The following is a 21,128-nucleotide window of genomic DNA, read 5'->3' as shown; positions in this document are numbered from 1 at the left end:
AATCTTCCCACTCTATCAGAGGAAGGGGAGAACCATACGCCTTTGTTGTGATCTGACACCTGTCCATGTGTATTGCAGGCAGTATCTTGTTGTGGTGTTTAAGGACAAGCCTATGGAATTATGGGATATCAGGACTTGTACTCTGCTGCGTGAGATGTCAAAGGTCTTCCCTACAGTAACTGCCTTGGTATGGACACATTCTAATGACCAAGCTAATATGTGTTTTTTTTTTGTACTGCTTAACCACCTAACTGCTGTATGTTTAAAGTATAACTCAATGCAAAACTTTTTTTTTGGATAGAGTGGAGAGGGATTAGAACACCTGTCAGGTTTTTAAGGCTCTCCATGTCTCCATTCGAGAAGATGCATCCTCTCTATTAGTACTGTTATCGCCTAAAGTAAAAGAGAAAAAATCCCAAATGTATGGTTGTCAGGAAAAGAGGGAAACATTTTCAATAGACACTAGTTCTTGTGACTACTATATATTTCCTTAACTTTAGAAGGATTTCCTTTAACTTCCTATTGTGGCTGTAGGACAGGAAGTTGAGGGAAATCCAGTAGACAAAAAAAAAAAAAACAGAAACCGGTTATAGCCCTCCCTTACTTGTAGACACACACAACATTGCTTGGCCCCACCCCCTCCATTCCCTCCTCACTGGATTTGATTGACGGCAGCAGGAGCCAATGGCTCCCATTGCGGACTCTGTGACTGTGAGAGGGAGAGAGAACCAGCACTGGATCTAAAGAGGAACCAGGTAACTATTTAAGGGGGGTCGATCATGGAAGGCTTTTTCTTCTTCTTCTTTTTTTTTTTTTTTTTAACCTTAACCACTTCCATACCGGGCACTTCCTGCCCAGGATTTTTTTTTAGCTTTCAGCGCTGTCGCACTTTGAATGACAATTGCGTGGTCATGCTACACTGTACCCAAACTACATTTTTATCATTTTCTTCCCACAAATAGAGCTTTCTTTTGGGGGTATTTAAACTCCCTCTGCGTTTTTTAGTTTTTGCACTATAAACAAAAAAGATTGACAATTTTAAAGAAAAAAAACTGATGGGCACTGATAGGTGGCACTGGATAGGCAGCAGTGATGAGGAGCTACTGACAGGCATTACTGATTGGCACTTTGATGGGGCACTGACGGGCATTACTGATAGGGCACTAATTGGCACTGTTGTGGGCACTGATTGGCATTGGGGGACAGGCTGGCAGGTGTTGGGTACTGATTGGTAACCTTTTTGATGGGGGCTTTGCTGATAATCAATGTGCTGATTATCTGCACAGACCCCCCCCCCCATTTTACGCCAGAGTACATTTAAAGAGGAGTTCCACCCCCCTCCTTAACAAAAAATTTAAAGTCGGCAGCTACAAATACTTGGGCTGCTGACTTTTAATATTAGAACACTTACCTGTCCCAGGATCCAGCGATGTCGGCACCTTAGCTGATTTTTAAATCAGTTCTTGGGTGCTGCCTCCGCCATTTGTTGTAAGGGAAACCGGCCTTGAGGCTTCACAGCCGTGTACCTACTACGCATGCGAGAATGCTGCGCTTTCTGAATGGCCTGGCGGCAGGGGAAAGAGGAGAGGGGGCCGACCTTCAGAAGGACCTCACCGTGGCAAGGTCTCCCAAAAGTGAGGACAGGTACCTGTCACAAATGGTATCTGCTTCCCCCGAAAGGTGTCAAATGTGACGGCGGAGGGAGGGAGGAAGCACACAAGCAGAGCTTCCCCTTTTGGGACACAAACAGCAAAAAAATAAAAAATAAAACTAATGAGGGGTTTAGCAATTGCCTATACTGTATTTATAAATGTTTTTTGCCTGGCGGTGCACTTTACTATTATACTGTGAACGTACCTGGTTAGATCTGAGAAAATGAGTAGCACCATCAATTTTTTTCTGCAGTGGAGTTTTTCTATGTAAATTGTCACATCGTAGTCTGTCACATATAGCTGTTATATGGATAACTGCACAGAGATGTTACCATTTCTGTGATTGTGTTATGTCAGTGGCCCAGAATGTTTGGCTTTTCAGACATTACAAATGTAGTAACTCTGCCTCCTCCTCTGTCTCTCAGGAGTGGTCCCCGTCTCATAATCTGAAGAGCCTCCGCAAGAAGCAGATGGCAGCTCGCGAGGCAATGGCACGTCAGACAGTGTCCTCAGACAGTGATCCAAACAGCGTCGAAACTTCAGTCATCAGGTGAAACATCTGGCACTTCTTTAGAGGCATAGTAATAATTCATAACTCTCCCATCACACTGTGCTGAACACTTGTGAAATCAGGGAAACAGAATCAATCTCAAGTGCATATAACTAAAACCAAAAAGCCTTATCAATGTACCCTTATTACAAATAAATGAATAATGCAGTAAGATGTTGTTTACTTGGGTATTTGCATATTAAAAAAAAAAAAATGTTTTCCTAAGGGAACATCTTGAATCGGATTGTATGGAGAGTAACTACACATAACCAATCACATGTCAGTAATCAGATGCGTGAGACTTTTTTTTTAATGGACACCTCTGGAGTACTTTGCTTTAGGCTGGGCTTACATTTGACCTTTATTTGGATTCCAATGCATGGTTGTGTGTATATAGGGGGTGCTGTTCAAAATGAGTGGCATCACAGTACACCTAAGCATGTAACATGTTTTACCACAACACAGTGATGTAAACCTGGCTTAAAGGATTAAGGAACCGTTTAATCTTTTTTTAAAGGAAAAAAAAAAAAGAGTTGCACTTTAAAGCAAAGTATATGCAATAAACTATGCAATCTTAAAGCAGTCAGAGACTAAAAACAGAAGTTATGAGAGCCATATAGCAGTTCTGTAAAACAACTCATTCATAAATAAGCAACTCGGCTGCCTGCCCCCCACTGCACTCGGCTGCCTGCCCCCCACTGCACTCGGCTGCCTGCCCCCCACTGCACTCGGCTGCCTGCCCCCCACTGCACTCGGCTGCCTGCCCCCCACTGCACTCGGCTGCCTGCCCCCCACTGCACTCGGCCCCCCACTGCACTCAGCTGCCTGCCCCCCCCCCACCGCACTCTGCTGCCTGCCCCCCCCCCACCGCACTCGGCTGCCTGCCCCCCCCCCCACCGCACTCGGCTGCCTGCCCCCCCCACCGCACTCGGCTGCCTGCCCCCCCCACCGCACTCGGCTGCCTGCCCCCCCCACCGCACTCGGCTGCCTGCCCCCCCCACCGCACTCGGCTGCCTGCCCCCCCCACCGCACTCGGCTGCCTGCCCCCCACCGCACTCGGCTGCCGGCCCCCACTGCACTCGGCTGCCTGCCCCCCACCTCACTCGGCTGCCTGCCCCCCCACCGCACTTTGTACCAAACATACTTCTCATGTAAAGTGTATGTGGAGATGTTTTTAAAATTACACATACAAATGAGCTCTTCATCTGATCTGGCTGTTGGTCTTTCTTGGACTAGAGCTTGAAGGGAAGAATTGGTTCTCTAGGCTAGATGATTATCATTCCATAGGGGTAAGGCAGGCAATACATTGAAAGAGAAAAAAAATAAATGAACAGCCAACTGGTTAAGGGAAAAAAAAAAAATTCCCATATCCACGCAGTCATATAGATGGAGGAGTCTTTCCTGCTGAGTTATTGTGTTCTTATGACAGAGGGATCTTCCCACTGTCAGAATACACTGACTAGTGCTGCTGGCGGTACTGATCGGTCTGGGAAAATCTGACTGCCTGCTTGTACAGTGGTCTATCGTTATGCCCATACATGGATCAAAATGTGTCCAATCTCTGCTAAACCAACCAGATTTCGATCTAAGGCTGGTGCGGTGGGTGCATGCAGCGCAGTTGCTTATTTATGAATGAGTTGTTCTGCAGAACCATTATACAGTATGGCTCTCATAACTTCTGTTTTTGGACTCTGCTTCAAGACCGCATCGTTTTCTTATCAGCTAATATACTTTAAAATGCAACTCCACTTTTGTTGAGGGGAAAAAAAAAGTTCTCTCTGGATAACATTGAAAGGATTTTAATAAAGGGGAAGAGGAGGGGTGCGGATAAGGCTAGTCTCAAATAATAAAAAAAAACTTGACACTTTGCCCTGAGCCTAGGTTCACACGCACTGCATTTCTGTGCAAATCACATGCGATTCTATGCAGTGCATTCATTTTGGATGGCTCAAAGCTTTTTTTTTGTAACTGGATTGCATGGGTGTTTTATATCCATGCAGTCTGGTTCAGGCAAATGCACTGCGTTTGCGACCTGTTTTTGGGGCGTCGTTGGCTTTCCATTGACATCCGCAGCAGACCGCAGAACATTGCTATGCGGTACGAGAAACGCACAGGAATCGCTGCATTTCCTGCATGGCATCAGCGTGAACCAGGGCTTAGTGAGCAAAGTGACAGCGTTCAAGGACTATTGTTTACACTTTTTTACTTGTACCATTTAACTGCTGGGCAAAGGGAGGTTCAAATCCTCATTCATGAAAATGCAGCTCAATTATGATGTAATGTCACATAGAAGCCGTTTCATTTAATGTTTCTGATAAAGCTTCATTCTGTAGAATATTGTTTATTGTAAATGAATACCTTGCTTGGTATGCCAATGTACTTGTCAGTGGAAACTACTGCCCAATATGATCAACGTGTTAAATGATCTGTGCCATTGGCCATCATTACTTTTTTATAACTGGAATATAAATTCAGTAATCCTTGGCCTCAGCGGCAGATCTATAATCTATGTGTTAAAATGGTTAAATCTGTGCTGACCATCTGTAGTAGCTGGCTGAATGGAAACAATTGGCTATAAAGTTATGCCTTGCCTATCTCCCTCATCAGCTCAGCTCTTTAATTCTGCTGAGTTTATTCTTTCCTCCACCTCCAATTACTTTTCATGCCAGTGAAGGGATGCGGATCCCTCTCTAACACTTGCATTAACCCAAAGTACTGATTATACGAGTTGCTGGTTTGCTGCAATTTCAGTTTCTCCCTTTATAGCCACTGGCTATGTATTAATAGGGCACTAATGAGGCCATTAGTGAAGAAAGTGGTAAAGAGAATTAGTCAGTACCTGGTGCCAGCAGTTCTCTGCATTTACCTGCTGCATTAGTCTGTTACAGGAGGCGGAGAGCAAGTCGGAGCTGAGCCAAAACGTCTCTGCGCGGGAGCACTTTGTGTTCACAGACACAGATGGGCAGGTTTATCACCTTACTGTGGAAGGGAACAGTGTGAAAGACAGCGCCAGGATTCCCCCAGATGTGAGTTCATATTATTGCTTTTGTACCAGGACAGGTTTAGCCTATGGGCATGTGAAGGGATGATATCATTTAGCAGCACAGAAAATTAAACCTACTGATTGCCGGCAAAGATCATTACATCTGCAGGCCTGTGGGAACTGTTCTAGTGACTGTACAGGTTAACTCTTTGTTAGTCTGCAATACACAATTCAGTATTTGTGCTGGAGACAGCTGGGCAGTGTGCAGTTTACCTTCTGGGCAATGCATGTTAAAAACTGTATTTTTATTTGATTAACTGCATACTCCCCAGGCTATACCAGAGCCCACTTATTGATATTCTCTAAACAGGCTCACACTCTAATATCTCTGCCACATTTATACATACACACACACACACACACACACAACACCGCACCGCACTTCCCATCCAACTGCAGATTGCTGTAACCTTACTTGTATATTCTGTGTGAGCATACACTGAAGATGCCTAAACCAAGGCTGGTCAGAGAAGTGATAGATTCTGGCACAGGGGTTATTGACACATAAAAGGACATCCCTAAGGGCACTTTCACACTGAGGCTCTGGGGCGTCGGGGGTAAAGCGCCCCTATTTTTAGTGGGTGCTTTACAGTCATCTTAGCTGCATTTTCTTTATCGTTACATCACGGGACACAGAGCGGCATTCATTACTATATGGGTTATATGGAGTACCTTCAGGTGATGGACACTGGCAATCTCAAACAGGAAATGCCCCTCCCTATATAACCCCCTCCCATAGGAGGAGTACCTCAGTTTTTACGCCAGTGTCTTAGGTGTTGGTCATGGTTTAGCTTGCCTCCGCATCCTTGGGATTAGGTGAGCTAACCGGTTCTGTCCAAAGGCCTCAGCGCTAAAGTGGTCAGTAACCGGACCCCAAACCCTTGGGGTATAGCCCATAATGCTTTTCTTCTTAGAGAGCTGGACCCTGGGCCCAGAACTTAGAAACCTTTGGGTGCCTAATGTTTCTGTTGCCAGAGTGCTATATGGGCCCAGGACAGTGGATCCTTCATAGGAACCCAGGGCCCGAAGGTCTAGACATCCCCACGGAGATGGGGGAAGATTGGGCCTCTTGCTTGGCAAAGTCCTGCGGCATGGAGCAGGTAAGTGAGGGGAAAACTTGCGGAACTTGGTTCTTAGCAGGTTTTTTCTGGGGGGTCACAGGGGACATGCCTAAAGTTATGCGCTGCATCTGGCAAACTAGTCACATATCTTAATGATAGGATGGCTCTATGTGTATTATTCCCCATAAGAAGTGACCTCCCTTGTAGTGTTGGAAAAGCATTGAGTGGGGCCTGTGTGATATAAAGTGTATGTGTGTGTCAGAGAGCTGTGCTTACCTGCAAGCCTCCAGGCGATGCTCCATCAGTCTTCCTCCTCAGAGCCTTCAAGCAGGCAAAACGCTGACCTCCTCGTGGTTCCAGGCTGGAGCAGAGAGGCTCCCTTCCCCCCAACCCCCCCCCCCTATCGGCGGGCGCGCGCGCGTTCACGTGTTATAGGCGCAATTCGCGCCGTTTAGCTGAGGGGGGAAGGGCGGGTCAGTGGCTTAAGGAAGGGGCGGCCCTTCCTTTTTCGTTCCAAACAGCTCATTCGATACATTGGAACTGGGGAGGAAAGACCAGAGCGGCAGCACGGGGCGCCGAGGACACACAGTGGCCAGAAAGGATATTGCAGTCTTCAGAAGACTGTTTTCAAGCCTAGAAATGGGCTGTTTCTTTTCCATCTCATAGTTTTTCTTTGCAATACTACTCAGGGGGACAGAATGTTTTTTCTTTCCTGGATTTGAAACAAAAACAAAAAAAAAAAAAGGTCATCTAGGGGAGAGGAAGCATTTTTTATCCCCCAAACAGGTGTTTGGGCAATTAACTATTTATAGTTCCAAGTACCAATAAGCTAGCAGGTGTACCTCGGTATTGTACCATGGCATCCGGGTCAGAGGGTACAAGAGGTAGTCTGAGGTCTCGGACAAAGTTATGCCGCTGCTTTCCCCACAGGGAGCCTTGGGGCCATCGGGATCTGGGGCTGGAGCTGGCGCGGGTCAGTCCAACCCTAAGATGGTCACGGACGAGGTATTACTCACCTCTTTAAAGGAGTTGGAGAAAAGAATGGGAAAAATGATAGCCACAGCTATGCGGGGCAGTAAACGGATTAGATCTCCGTCGCCCGAGCGCGGACCCTCAGAAGAGGAGGTCCTTTCCTCAGGGGAATTGGACGACCTCTTGGACAAGGACCAAGTAGGTTCAGGGTTTGAAGATCCGGATACAGAGGAGTCTGGAGCAGTCTCCCAAGGGGAGAGCTGGTGGATTCAAGCCTTAACGGACTTGGTCCATAATGCATTCAACTTGCCAGTACCAGATCTCCAGGTATCGACGGTTTCAGCTTTGGGCTCACTGAGGGCGCCTCAAAGCAATGCAGTGTTTCCGATCCACCCTCTACTAGAGGGAGTTTTGTTCCAAGATTGGAACAAGCCAGATAAAATCTTCTTACCACCTAAAAGATTCTCTGCCCTATATCCTATGGAAGATAAATTTTCCAAGAGATGGGCTACTCCTGCAGTGGACGCAGCCATCTCATGTGTTAACAAATCGTTAACATGCCCTGTAGAAAACATACAGGTATTCAAGGATCCAGTTGATAAACGCTTGGAAGCACTACTTAAGAACTCCTTCACTACTGCAGGGGCAGTAGTACAGCCAGCTGTGGCTGCGATTGGGGTTGCTCAAGCATTATCGGATCAAATTAAGCAGATGCTTAAACTTATTCCTGCCCAGCAGGCAGAAGATTTTTCGGATGTCCCTAGGGCCATATGTTTTACGGTAGACGCAATTAAGGATTCTATCCAGCAAGCGTCACGTTTATCGTTATCCCTTATCCATATGAGAAGACTCTTATGGTTAAAAAGCTGGGAGGCCGAGCCCCCATGCAAGAAGCTCCTGGTAGGGCTCCCCTTCCATGGAGGACGACTCTTCGGAGAAGACCTAGATAAATACATTCAGACCATTTCAAACGGCAAAAGTACTCTCTTGCCAACTAAGAAGAAGTTTCAGGGGCCTGCGTTTAAACGACAGTACTCCCCTGGGCAGGGGCCCTCTAATGCCAAACAGTATCGACGGCCTCCTGCGAAAGCAAACTTCGGCTTCAACAGCAAGTCACAAGGACAGGCTGCTAGAGGCAGAAAGCAGTGGTTTCGCAAACCAGCAAAACCAGCCCCCAAGCCGACCTTATGAAGGGGCGCCCCCACCCACGAAGGTGGGGGGAAGGCTGCGACTCTTTTCAGAGGTTTGGGAAGCCAACATTCCCGACGAGTGGGTACGGTCTTCCGTGGCCACGGGCTACAAATTAGATTTCCTAAAGTTTCCTCCTCCTCATTTCCAGGAGTCGAGGATTCCAAACGATCCGGAGAAGGGAGCCGCATTAATGTCGGCATTAAATCATCTACTTTCCCAGGAAGTAATAGTAGAGGTACCAGTCCTGGAACAGGGGCTGGGTTTCTACTCCAACCTATTCATCATCCCAAAGTCCAATGGAGATGTCAGGCCAATTTTGGACCTAAAGATGGTAAATGCATACCTAAAAGTCCGCTCATTTCGGATGGAATCCGTGCGGTCAGCAGCTGCCACACTTCAAAAGGACGACTTCATGGCGTCCATAGACATAAAGGATGCCTACCTTCATGTTCCAATTTATCAGCCACATCAAAGATATCTACGCTTCATGGTGGCTTCGCGTCATTTCCAATTCGTGGCGCTTCCCTTCGGGTTGGCTACGGCCCCCCGGGTGTTCACGAAGGTCCTAGCTCCAATCCTAGCCAAGCTAAGGATCCAAGGGGTCACGATCCTAGCATACCTGGACGACCTCCTAGTCATAGATCACTCGTCTCCCAGCTTGGAGCGAGCAGTGGCCCTCACGGTCCAATACCTCGAGAAATTCGGCTGGGTCCTAAATCGAGAAAAGTCAGCTTTCCTGCCCACAAGGCAGTTGGAATATCTCGGCATGAGATTAGACACAGAACAACAAAGAGTGTTTCTACCTCTGAGGAAGGTCAAAGCCATCAAGGAATTAATCCTACTGGTTCTAAGCAAGAAGGAACCGATTATTCGCCTATGTATGAGGTTACTAGGCAAGATGGTGGCCACATTCGAGGCGGTACCATACGCCCAGAGCCACACTCGCATCCTGCAGGCAGCCATCCTGTCAGCATGGAGCAGAAGGCCACAGGCCTTGGATATCCCGTTGCCGCTCTCATCAAGAGTCCGACAAAGTCTGTGTTGGTGGTTAGACCCTCAGAATCTACTGAAGGGGAAGTCTTTCAGCCCAGTGGCTTGGAAGATAGTGACCACAGACGCCAGCCTGACGGGCTGGGGAGCAATTTTGGATGGTTGCACTCGCCAAGGTACTTGGGCAAAGCCAGAAAGGCAGTTGCCCATCAACATCTTGGAGCTCAGAGCTGCTCGACTAGCCCTCAGGGCTTGGACGTCAAAATTGCAGGGGTTCCCGGTGAGAATTCAATCAGACAATGCCACGGCCGTGGCATACATAAATCACCAAGGGGGAACCAGGAGTCAAGCCGCTCAGAGAGAGGTGAGCTTGATTCTCCTATGGGCAGAGGCTCATGTGCCCTGCATATCGGCAATATTCATTCCAGGAGTGGACAACTTTCAGGCGGACTTCTTAAGCCGCCAGACTCTATGGCCGGGGGAATGGTCTCTGCATCCACAAATCTTTCAAGCACTCTGCCAAAGATGGGGAGTGCCGGACGTGGATATCATGGCATCGAGACTCAACAAGAAGCTAGACAGGTTCATGTCCCGCTCAAGGGATCCGATGGCCTGCGGAACCGATGCGTTGGTTTGCCCTTGGCATCAGTTCAAACTTCTTTATGCGTTTCCCCCGCTCCAGTTACTACCCCGCCTGCTACGCAGGATCCGGGTGGAGCACATACCAGTTATCCTGGTAGCTCCAGCATGGCCCAGAAGGGCATGGTACTCACTAATCTTAGGGATGGTAGTGGGAGACCCTTGGACTCTTCCTCTACGGCCAGACCTGCTATCGCAAGGTCCGATCCTCCACCCTGCCTTACGGCATCTAAATTTGACGGCCTGGAAGCTGAATCCCTGATTCTCAGGGATAGAGGTCTGTCTCAGAAAGTAATCTCTACCCTAATCAGAGCCAGGAAACCGGTCTCTAGGGTGATTTATCACAGGGTCTGGAAGGCCTATGTAGGCTGGTGTGAGTCCAAGCTATGGCTTCCTCGCAAGTTCACCATCGATAGAGTTTTAAGTTTTCTCCAGCTAGGAGTGGATAAAGGATTGGCATTAAGCACAATCAAAGGACAGATTTCTGCTCTGTCAGTGTGGTTTCAGCGGCCGCTGGCCACCCACTCGCTGGTTAAGACCTTCCTTCAAGGGGTCTTACGTATTAAACCTCCAGTTAAATCCCCGCTTTGTCCGTGGGATTTAAATCTTGTTCTGTCAAGTTTACAGAAACAACCGTTTGAGCCGTTGGCTGAAATTCCTTTGGTTCTACTGACAAGGAAGTTAGTATTTTTGGTCGCCATAGTTTCCGCAAGAAGAGTATCGGAACTGGCGGCCTTATCCTGTAAGGAACCATATCTTATTTTTCATAGGGACAGGGTCGTTCTCCGCCCTCATCCTTCCTTCCTACCGAAGGTTATATCCAGTTTTCATTTGAACCAGGATTTGGTATTACCATCCTTCTTCCCTAAACCTACTTCCAGAAAGGAAGGGTTGCTGCATACCTTGGATATTGTCAGGGCCATGAAGGCCTATCTTAAAGCTACAAAGAAGATCCGGAAAACAGATGTGCTGTTCATTTTACCGGATGGGCCCAAGAAGGGGCAGGCAGCTGCAAAGTCCACCATTTCTAGGTGGATTAAGCAATTAATCACTCAGGCCTACGGCTTGAAAGGGTTGCCTCCTCCAGTATCATTAAAGGGCTCATTCTACTAGGGCCATGGGCGCCTCCTGGGCAGCACACCACCAGATCTCTATGGCTCAAGTTTGCAAGGCGGCAACCTGGTCTTCTGTCCACACGTTTACAAAATTCTACCAGTTGGACGTAAGAAGGAATTCTGATACAGCCTTTGGGCAGGCAGTGCTGCAGGCTGCAGTTTGAGACCCTCGGATTCCGGGGGCTCCTCTTTTTTGAGTTAAATTTAAAATTTAAGATTATTTTTCTCAACTAAGTTGGATTTATTATGATTTGAGTATTTCTCTAAATTAAATCCTTTTGTCTTGGAGATGTTCTCCCTCCCCTCATTGTAAGCATTGCTTTGGGACATCCCATATAGTAATGAATGCCGCTCTGTGTCCCGTGATGTAACGATAAAGAAAAAGATTTTACAGGTAAGCTGTATTAAAAATCTCTTTTTCTTGGAGTACATCACGGGACACAGAGCTCCCACCCCTCTTTTGAGGACCATTTTGGGAGGCATACTGCTTGCTACAAAACTGAGGTACTCCTCCTATGGGAGGGGGTTATATAGGGAGGGGCATTTCCTGTTTGAGATTGCCAGTGTCCATCACCTGAAGGTACTCCATATAACCCATATAGTAATGAATGCCGCTCTGTGTCCCGTGATGTACTCCAAGAAAAAGATTTTACAGGTAAGCTGTATTAAAAATCTCTTTTTTTGGCCGCAAGCGGGGCGCTTTTAGCCCCGCTTGCGAAAAACTGTTAAAACTGCCGCTGCAGCAGCACTTTACCGGTGCTTCCATGGCGTTGTCCATTGATTCCAGTGCGCAGGGGCGATTTCGAAGCAGTGTATACACGGCTCCTAAAGCACCTCAAAGATAATGGGGCAGATTCATCAAAGAGATACGACGGCAGATCTCCTGATCCGCCGTCGTACCTCTGAGTCCAGCCGGTCGGATCTATGAGGCTGATTCATAGAATCAGATTCCGCATAGATCTCCCTTAGATCCGACTGGTGTAAGTGACTTACACCAGTGGAATCTTAGGCTGCAATCTACCGCCGGCCACTAGGTGTCGTCGCTTTTTTTTACGCGTCGGATATGCAAATGAGGAGAACCGCCGATTCAAGTCCGTACGCAGCCCGTCGCTTTTTTTTAACGTCGTTTGCATTCGGCTTTTTCCGGCGGATAGCTACCCCTGCTATATGAGGGGTAGCTAATGTTAAGTATGGTCGTCGTTCCCGCGCCGAGATTCAAATTTTTATGTCGTTTGCGTAAGTCGATCGGGAATACGGATGGTCGCAATTGACGTAGCCGCCGCAAACAATGACGTCCTAGCGACGTCATTTGGAGCATGCGCACTGGGAAATTTCGCCGGTGGCGCATGCGCAGTTAAATCGGCGTGGGAACGCGCCTGATTTAAATTGTACACTCCCCCTAGCCGCGGAATTTTCATTCCGCTGGGGGAGTTACGATCCGACGGTGCAATTTTCGAGGTAAGTGCTTTGTGAATACTGCACTAGCCTCGCTAAATTGCACCGGCGGATCGTAAAACACGTAGATCGAGCGGATCTAAAGATCCGCTGATCTACATGAATCTGGCCCACTGTCTGCAGGACTTCTTTTTTTTTTGCATCCTGTCAGCGCACTACTCCAGTGTGAAAGTCTTCGGGCTTTCACTCTGGAGTGACAGGAGGCAATATTTTTAGCGCTATAGCGCCTATAAAGCGCCTCGGTGTGAAAGTAGCCTAATTGCAAGGCCTGAGTGTACTCTCTGTTGGTATTCTGTACTGGTTGCCATGACTGGGAGAGCATGTAAACGCACCAGGTGATACAGTGACTGTACTGAATATCTGGTGCTGGTCCAGTCGGTGAACCGGAAGACATTCAAAGTATGGCCTTTATGATGCTGTTTTGTTCACTAAAGTTCTATAACAAACCTCTGAGGGCTTCACAGAACAATTGTATTTATACTGAGATTAAATTACACACAGGTGGACTCTATTTACTAATTAGGTAGCTTCTGAAGGCAATTGGTTCCACTAGATTTTAGTTGGGGGTATCAGAGTAAAGGGGACTGAATACAAATGCACGCCACACTTTTCAGATATTTATTTGTAAAATATTTGGAAAACCATTTATCATTTTCCTTCCATGTCACAATTATGTGCCACTTTGTGTTGGTCTATCACATGAAATCCCAATAAAATACATTTAAATTTTTGGTTGCAACATGACAAAATGTTGAAAATTTCAAGGAGTATGAATACTTTTTTAAGGCGCTGTGTATGGAGGTGAGGGGGAACTCTCACACGCTGCCTTGTTGTGATGTGATACCTATGGTCTTCTCATCCTCCTGACTTTCTGTGATATGTAACCTATAATCACACTCTCTTACTGTGATGTTAATCTTGCCCTCTCTGTCTTGCTGTACTCTATTTTACAGAGACATTGTGACAGGATAGCTTTCAGTATGCTTGCCAATGTATGTAGCCGCATTTCAGTGTATAAAACCAGGTCCTCTGCTTTAAAACTAAGGCCGCCCATACACGGTTCAAATCTTGGCCGGTTCAGCAGGACCTGGCTGAGATTCGCACCATTAAGGCCGGGTACACACGAACAAACATGTACGGTGAAAGCGGTCCGTCGGACCGTTTTCACCGTACATGTCTGCCAGAGGGCTTCTGTACGATGGTTGTACACACCATCGTACAGAAGTCCGCGCGTAAACAATACGCGGGGCGTGTCCGCGGTGTCGCCGCGTCGATGACGCGGTGTCGCCGCGACAATGACGCAGCGACGTGGGCGGCCCGCCTTTAAAATGCTTCCACGCATGCGTCGAAGTCATTCGACGCATGCGAGGGACGGCGGGCGCCTGGACATGTACGGTAGGTCTGTACTGACGACCGTACATGTCCGAGCGGGCAGGATTCCAGCGGACGGTTTTAAAACACGTCCAGGAATATTTGCCCGCTGGGAAAAGGCCCGGCGGGCAAATGTTTGCTGGAATTCGGCCCGCTCGCGCCCACACACGACCGAACATGTATGCTGAAACTGGCCCGCGGACCAGTTTCAGCATACATGTTTGGTCGTGTGTACGGGGCCTAATGGGCAGGTTGAATGTATCGATCGATCAACTTGGGTACAACCAGCCTGCCGGATTCTCTTGCCATTATCGCTAGTGGCTGCTATAGCTGCTAGCAGTAATCACTGTCTTCCCCTGGCGGGACGACCTCCACCGCCCGCCCCCGCTGGAAGAAGACAATTGCTGATTCCCTTGTTAACACTGTCTGTGTTGATGAGGAAATCGTACAATTTTTTTTCTTGCAAACCGTGGTTGCAGGAAAGAAATGTGCACCATGTATGGCCTGCCTAAATGGTATAGTTTTTGTTTAATTTTTTGTGCTTACCCTTCTTCCCCATGGGATACATTTTCAGGAGCCTTACTAGGGGCTTTTTTTGTTTTTCTTGTGCATCAGTATTATTAGAAGAAGGTTGGAATATATATATATATATATATATATATATATATATATATATATATATATATATATATACATACCCCTGGTTTACGGGTCTGAAGGTGGGGGTATATATATGGTACACAGGAGATTCCAGCTCTGTGTAATCTGGCAGTGCTCGCCCTCTCCTTCCCCTCCGAGGCAGCTAGATATCGGCATACATTACAGACTCAGTGGTGTACTAACTAGGGGCGGGGGGGGGGGGGGCGTACTGCACCGGGTACCTCACACTGGGGGGGGTGTCAGGCCGTTGCCCCCCCTCCAGTGACAGGGAGGCAGTGGCAGTCTTAACACACACAGCAGGCTGAAGCCTGGCTTTGCAGGGGGGTGCAAGCCGCACCCGAGTGATACCCGGGCGTTGGCACACCCGGGACCCAGCCACAATGATCCCCCTTCTCTGTGGCAGCACCACGGGTCTGATAAGTCTCGGCTGCCTGTGACTGTGAATCCGCCTCCCCCTCCTCTGTACAAGTGCTGTGTCATCTGATCATCTGAGCCTGGTTTACGGGTCTGAAGGTGGGGGTGTCTGCACTATTGTAGGGGGGGGGGGTTCTGTATTGTAGAGGGGGGGTTCTATATTGTAGGGGGGTCTGCACTGTAGGGGTGAATCTGTATTGTAGGAGGGGTTCTGTATTGTAGGGTAGGGGTATCTGCACTGTAGGGTGGGTCTGTATTGTAAGGGGGGTTTGCACTGTAGGGGGAGACTGTAGGGGGAGGGGGTCTGCGCTGTAGGGGGGGTTTGTGTAACATGCAGGGGTTACAGAATTGTTAGGGGGGTGTCTGTGTAACATACAGGTGCCTAGAGCTGTGGGGTCTGTGTAATGTAAAGGGATGTGGGGTGCAGTCTAATGTAAAGGGGTCCAGAGGTGCAGTCTAATCTAAAGGGGTCCAGAGTGCAGTGTAATGTAAAGGGGTCCAAAGGTGCAGGGTGCTGTATAATGTAAAGGGGTCCAGAGGTACAAGGGTGTAATGTATAGGGGTGCAGGGTGCTGTGTAATGTAAAGGGGTCCAGAGGTACAAGGGTGTAATGTAAAGGGGTGCAGGGTGCTGTGTAATGTAAAGGGATGCAGGGTGCTGTGTAATGTAAAGGGGTGCAGGGTGCTGTGTAATGTAAAAGGGTCCAGTGGTGCAGGGTGCTGTGTAATATAAAGGGGTCAAGAGATGCAGGGTTCTGTGTAATGTAAGGGGGTCCAGTGGTGCAGGGTGCTGTGTAATGTAAAGGGGTCCAGAGATGCAGGGTGCTGTGTAATGTAAAGGGGTGCTGGGTAATGTAAAAGGGTCCAGTGGTGCAGGGTGCTGTGTAATATAAAGGGGTCAAGAGATGCAGGGTGCTGTGTAATGTAAGGGGGTCCAGTGGTGCAGGGTGCTGTGTAATGTAAAGGGGTGCAGGGTGCTGTGTAATGTAAAGGGGTCCAGAGATGCAGGGTGCTGTGTAATGTAAAGGGGTCCAGAGATGCAGGGTGCTGTGTAATGTAAAGGGGTGCAGGGTGCTGTGTAATGTAAAGGGGTCCAGAGATGCAGGGTGCTGTGTAATGTAAAGAGGTCCAGAGGTGCAGTTCTGGAGAGGGGGTACACAGTAGTGACAAAAAGATATTGAAGGATTCAGGGGGCACAGTGGGGTGTCTTTACATTTTACCATGGGGAGGGCAGATATAGAATCCACCCCCGGGTGCCAAATGCTCTAGGTGCACCCCTGCACAGACTTGATTTTATTTCAGGGGGGACGTGTGGGTTGTACGCAGATGAATGCAGCATATATTTAAGGTTATGCTATGTGAATGGAACATGTTGGAAATATAAAGTATGTGTTATCCAAGTTTTGCTGCAAAGTGGAATAATGTCTGAGTCGGTAACATATTCTTCACTGTCCTTGTCCTCATGCAGCTCCTGTTCTATGGTCTGCTGTTACTTCTCCTCCCATAATGGAGCTATTGGTGAGATTACTTGTGACGATAATGTCTTCTTTAGAGCTTCCTGAATCATACATTGTTGAGCAGGTATTGGCACTTTTATGGCATAGATGTGCTGTAATCGCTGTCATATATTGTGCTAACATTATATCTGTTGGGTCAGCGGCACATTAGCGAAGTGTGAGCATTCAGTCTAATGGCGCTCCTGGGAATGCAGCAGACTATAGCAAGACCTCAAAACTTTCCTAACTTCTGCAAGCGCTTTAATATGGATAGTCATAGTTAAAAACTTTTGTTTTAAGATGCTTAGTGTTAAACATTAATGCAATCATCATAATATATTTTATATGGTAAATGCATGCTGTGTGTTATGAAGTGTAATACTACTTCAGGTATTACAAGTCGTAAAGATTACAGTACTCCAGAAAATGCCTTCATCTTTCGTTTCTGTGATTTAAAAAAAATGAGACTGTATATAGCTGGTTGCTAAGGAGGGGGCGGGAACCCGGCCGCCACATCCTTAACAACCGATAAATGATCCGCTGAATGCAAAAAAAAAAATGTGAAAGAAAAAAAAAAACAGTGGATGTCATCCGCTCACATTCATTTTTCGTCTGTTCCATTTTTTGACGGCTGAAAATTTGGGCTTTCATCCATTCACGAAAAACGGATGTTGACGGAAGCGGATGAAAACTGATGCAAATGAATGATCAGCCGTTGTCATCTGTTTTTCCATAGGAATGCATTGATGTCGGTTTTTCATCCGTCAACAAATGGACGAATGACGTATGTGTGAAAGGGGCCTTAAGCAACTGATGTTAAATAGGAGTCAGTACACACCTGCCATCATTTTAAAGTGCCTCTGATTAACCCTAAATAAAGTTCAGCTGTTCTAGTAGGTCTTTCCTGACATTTTTCTTAGTCACATCCTACTGCAAAAGCAATGGTCTGCAGAGAGCTTCCAAAGAATCAGAGGGATATCATTAAGGTATCAGTCAGGAGAAGGGTACAAACATATTTCCAAGGCAGTAGATATACCATGGGACACGGTGAAGACCGTTATCATCAAGTGGAGAAAATATGGCACAACAGTGACATTATCAAGAACTGGACATCCCTCCAAAATTTATGAAAAGACGAGAAGAAAACTAGTCAGGGAGGCTGCCAAGAGGCCTGAAGCAACATTTAAAGAAGCTACAGGAATATCTGGCAAGTACTGGCTGGGTGGTACATGTGACAACAATCTCCTGTATTCTTCATATGTCTGGGCTATGGGGTAAAGTGGCAAAACGGAAGTCTTTTCTTGCGAAGTAAAACATCCAAGCCCGGATAAATTTTGCAAAAACACATCTGAAATCTCCCAAAATCATGTGGGAAAATGTGTTCTGGTCTGATGAAACCAAGGTTGAACTTTTTTGCACATAATTGCAAAAGATATGTTTTGCAGTAAAACCAACACTGCACATGACCAATAGAACACCCTAGCGTCATGCTTTGGAGCGGTTTTTCTTCAGCTGGAACAGGGGCCGTAGTCGGGGTAAAGGGAATTATGAACAGTTCCAGATGAACTTCATCTTTCAGCATGACAACGACCCAAAGCATACATCCAAATCAACAAAGAAATGACTTCACCAGAAGAAGATTCAAGTTTTGGAACGGCCCAGCCAGAGCCCAGACCTGAATCTGAATGAAAATCTGTGGGGTGATCTGAAGAGGGCTGTGTACAGGAGATTCCCCTTGAAATCTGACAGATTTGGGGTGATTTTGCAAAGAAGAGTGGACAAATATTGCCAAGTCAAGACGTGCCATGCTGATGGACTCGTACCCAAAAAGACTGAGTGCTGTAATAAAATCAAAAGGTGCTTCAACAAAGTATTAGTTTTAAGGGTGTGCACAGTAATGAAACCATAATCTTGTTGTTGTTTTTTTTTTTTTATACTTCCATCCACCTAAAAGTTTGTTGTTTTAACTGAGTTGTACAGTTTGTAGGTCACATTTAAGGTCTGGTTTCCACTGGTGCAATGTTCGAGATCGAATGTGATTCGCACTGCAGTGCAAGTCACATGGCACCTCTGTGCAAAGTGATTTTAGCCATACAGATAGTATGGCTGAATCTGCATCGCATTCGGACCAAACTCGCACAGGACCCTTTTTTTTTTGGTCCCCAGCAGAATGTGATCACATGAGTGTTCACACCCATGTGATCCGTTTCCTGTCCGGATTTGCAGTTTGCATGTGAAATGATTTGGGGGTGTCATTAACTTTCAATTGACACTCCCAGCAGTTTGCATAGGACAGTGTGAGCTGCTGCCGGGAGACATGCGATGCCGGAACCCGCAATGGATTCGCAGGGTTCCCATATCGCAGTGTGAACCGAGCCTTAAGGTGGAAAAAGTTCTGAAATGATCTTTGTCTCATTTTTCTACAATAAAGAAACCTGACATTTTAACAGTGGTGTGTAGACTTTTTATATCATATGTGTATGTATGTATGTATGTATGTATATACAGTGAGGAAAATAAGTATTTGAACACCCTGCTATTTTGCAAGTTCTCCCACTTGGAAATCATGGAGGGGTCTGAAATTGTTATCGTAGGTGCATGTCCACTGTGAGAGACATAATCAAAAAAAACAAAATCCAGAAATCACAATGTATGATTTTTTTTTTACTATTTATTTGTATGATAAAGCTGCAAATAAGTATTTGAACACCTGAGAAAATCAATGTTAATATTTGGTACAGTAGCCTTTGTTTGCAATTACAGAGGTCAAACGTTTCTTGTAGTTTTTGCACACACTGGAGGAGGGATTTTGGCCCACTCCTCCACACAGATCTTCTCTAGATCAGTCAGGTTTCTGGGCTGTCGCTGAGAAACACGGAGTTTGAGCTCCCTCCAAAGATTCTCTATTGGGTTTAGGTCTGGAGACTGGCTAGGCCACGCCAGAACCTTGATATGCTTCTTACAGAGCCACTCCTTGGTTATCCTGGCTGTGTGCTTCGTGTCATTGTCATGTTGGAAGACCCAGCCTCGACCCATCTTCAAAGCTCTAACTGAGGGAAGGAGGTTGTTGCCCAAAATCTCGCAATACATGGCCCCAGTCATCCTCTCCTTAATACAGTGCAGTCGCCCTGTCCCATGTGCAGAAAAACGCCCCCAAAGCATGATGCTACCACCCCCATGCTTCACAGTAGGGATGGTGTTCTTGGGATGGTACTCATCATTCTTCTTCCTCCAAACACGGTTAGTGGAATTATGACCAAAAAGTTCTATTTTGGTCTCATCTGACCACATGACTTTCTCCCATGACTCCTCTGGATCATCCAAATGGTCATTGGCAAACTTAAGACGGGCCTTGACATGTGCTGGTTTAAGCAGGGGAACCTTCCGTGCCATGCATGATTTCAAACCATGACGTCTTAGTGTATTACCAACAGTAACCTTGGAAACGGTGGTCCCAGCTCTTTTCAGGTCATTGACCAGCTCCTCCCGTGTAGTCCTGGGCTGATTTCTCACCTTTCTTAGGATCATTGAGACCCCACGAGATGAGATTTTGCATGGAGCCCCAGTACGAGGGAGATTGACAGTCATGTTTAGCTTCTTCCATTTTCTAATGATTGCTCCAACAGTGGACCTTTTTTCACCAAGCTGCTTGGCAATTTCCCCGTAGCCCTTTCCAGCCTTGTGGAGGTGTACAATTTTGTCTCTAGTGTCTTTGGACAGCTCTTTGGTCTTGGCCATGTTAGTAGTTGGATTCTTACTGATTGTATGGGGTGGACAGGTGTCTTTATGCAGCTAATGACCTCAAACAGGTGCATCTAATTTAGGATAATAAATGGAGTGGAGGTGGACATTTTAAAGGCAGACTAACAGGTCTTTGAGGGTCAGAATTCTAGCTGATAGACAGGTGTTCAAATACTTATTTGCAGCTGTATCATACAAATAAATAGTTAAAAAATCATAAATTGTGATTTCTGGAATTTTTTTTGATTATGTCTCTCACAGTGGACATGCACCTACGATGACAATTTCAGACCCCTCCATGATTTCCAAGTGGGAGAACTTGCAAAATAGCAGGGTGTTCAAATACTTATTTTCCTCACTGTATATATATATATATATATATATATATGTGTGTGTGTGTGTGTGTGTGTGTGTGTGTGTGTGTGTGTGTGTGTGTATGTATACAGTGTGTATGTGTGTGTGTATATATATATGTGTGTGTGTGTGTGTATAGAGAGAGAGAGATATATTACACAGTTATGAGTCTAATTTTATTTCCGCAGACTTGTAAAATTACTGATGGGTCTCTATGATACTAGATAGTAAACTGGAGTGCCTGCATCTGTCTGGTACATGTCTCCTGTACACTCTTAGCTAAATTCAGATACACTGGCATAACTTTGAGGCGGCGTAGCGTATCACATATACGCTACGCTGCCGTAAGTCAGAGAGGCAAGTGCTGTATTCACAAAGCACTTCCCTCCTAAGTTACGGCGGCGTAGCGTAAATGAGCCGGCCTA

At 46.6% G+C, this 21,128-nt stretch overlaps 1 protein-coding gene across 1 annotated transcript in view; it reads left to right on the top strand.

Moving 5' to 3' along the window:
• The window catches only part of WDR11 (WD repeat domain 11), a 135,395-nt gene that overhangs the window by 73,741 nt on the left and 40,526 nt on the right, over positions 1 to 21,128 (top strand). The window contains exons 14-16 of the mRNA XM_040361963.1: positions 79 to 187; positions 2,078 to 2,202; positions 5,081 to 5,228. Coding sequence (XP_040217897.1) covers positions 79 to 187; positions 2,078 to 2,202; positions 5,081 to 5,228 — 382 coding nt within the window. The remainder of the gene's footprint in view (positions 1 to 78; positions 188 to 2,077; positions 2,203 to 5,080; positions 5,229 to 21,128) is intronic.

The sequence above is a fragment of the Rana temporaria genome, chromosome 8 (assembly GCF_905171775.1).
Source record: "Rana temporaria chromosome 8, aRanTem1.1, whole genome shotgun sequence".
Taxonomy (NCBI): Eukaryota; Metazoa; Chordata; class Amphibia; order Anura; family Ranidae; genus Rana; species Rana temporaria.
Note: the sequence above shows the minus strand (reverse complement) of the source record. Positions and strands in the feature narration are given on the sequence as shown.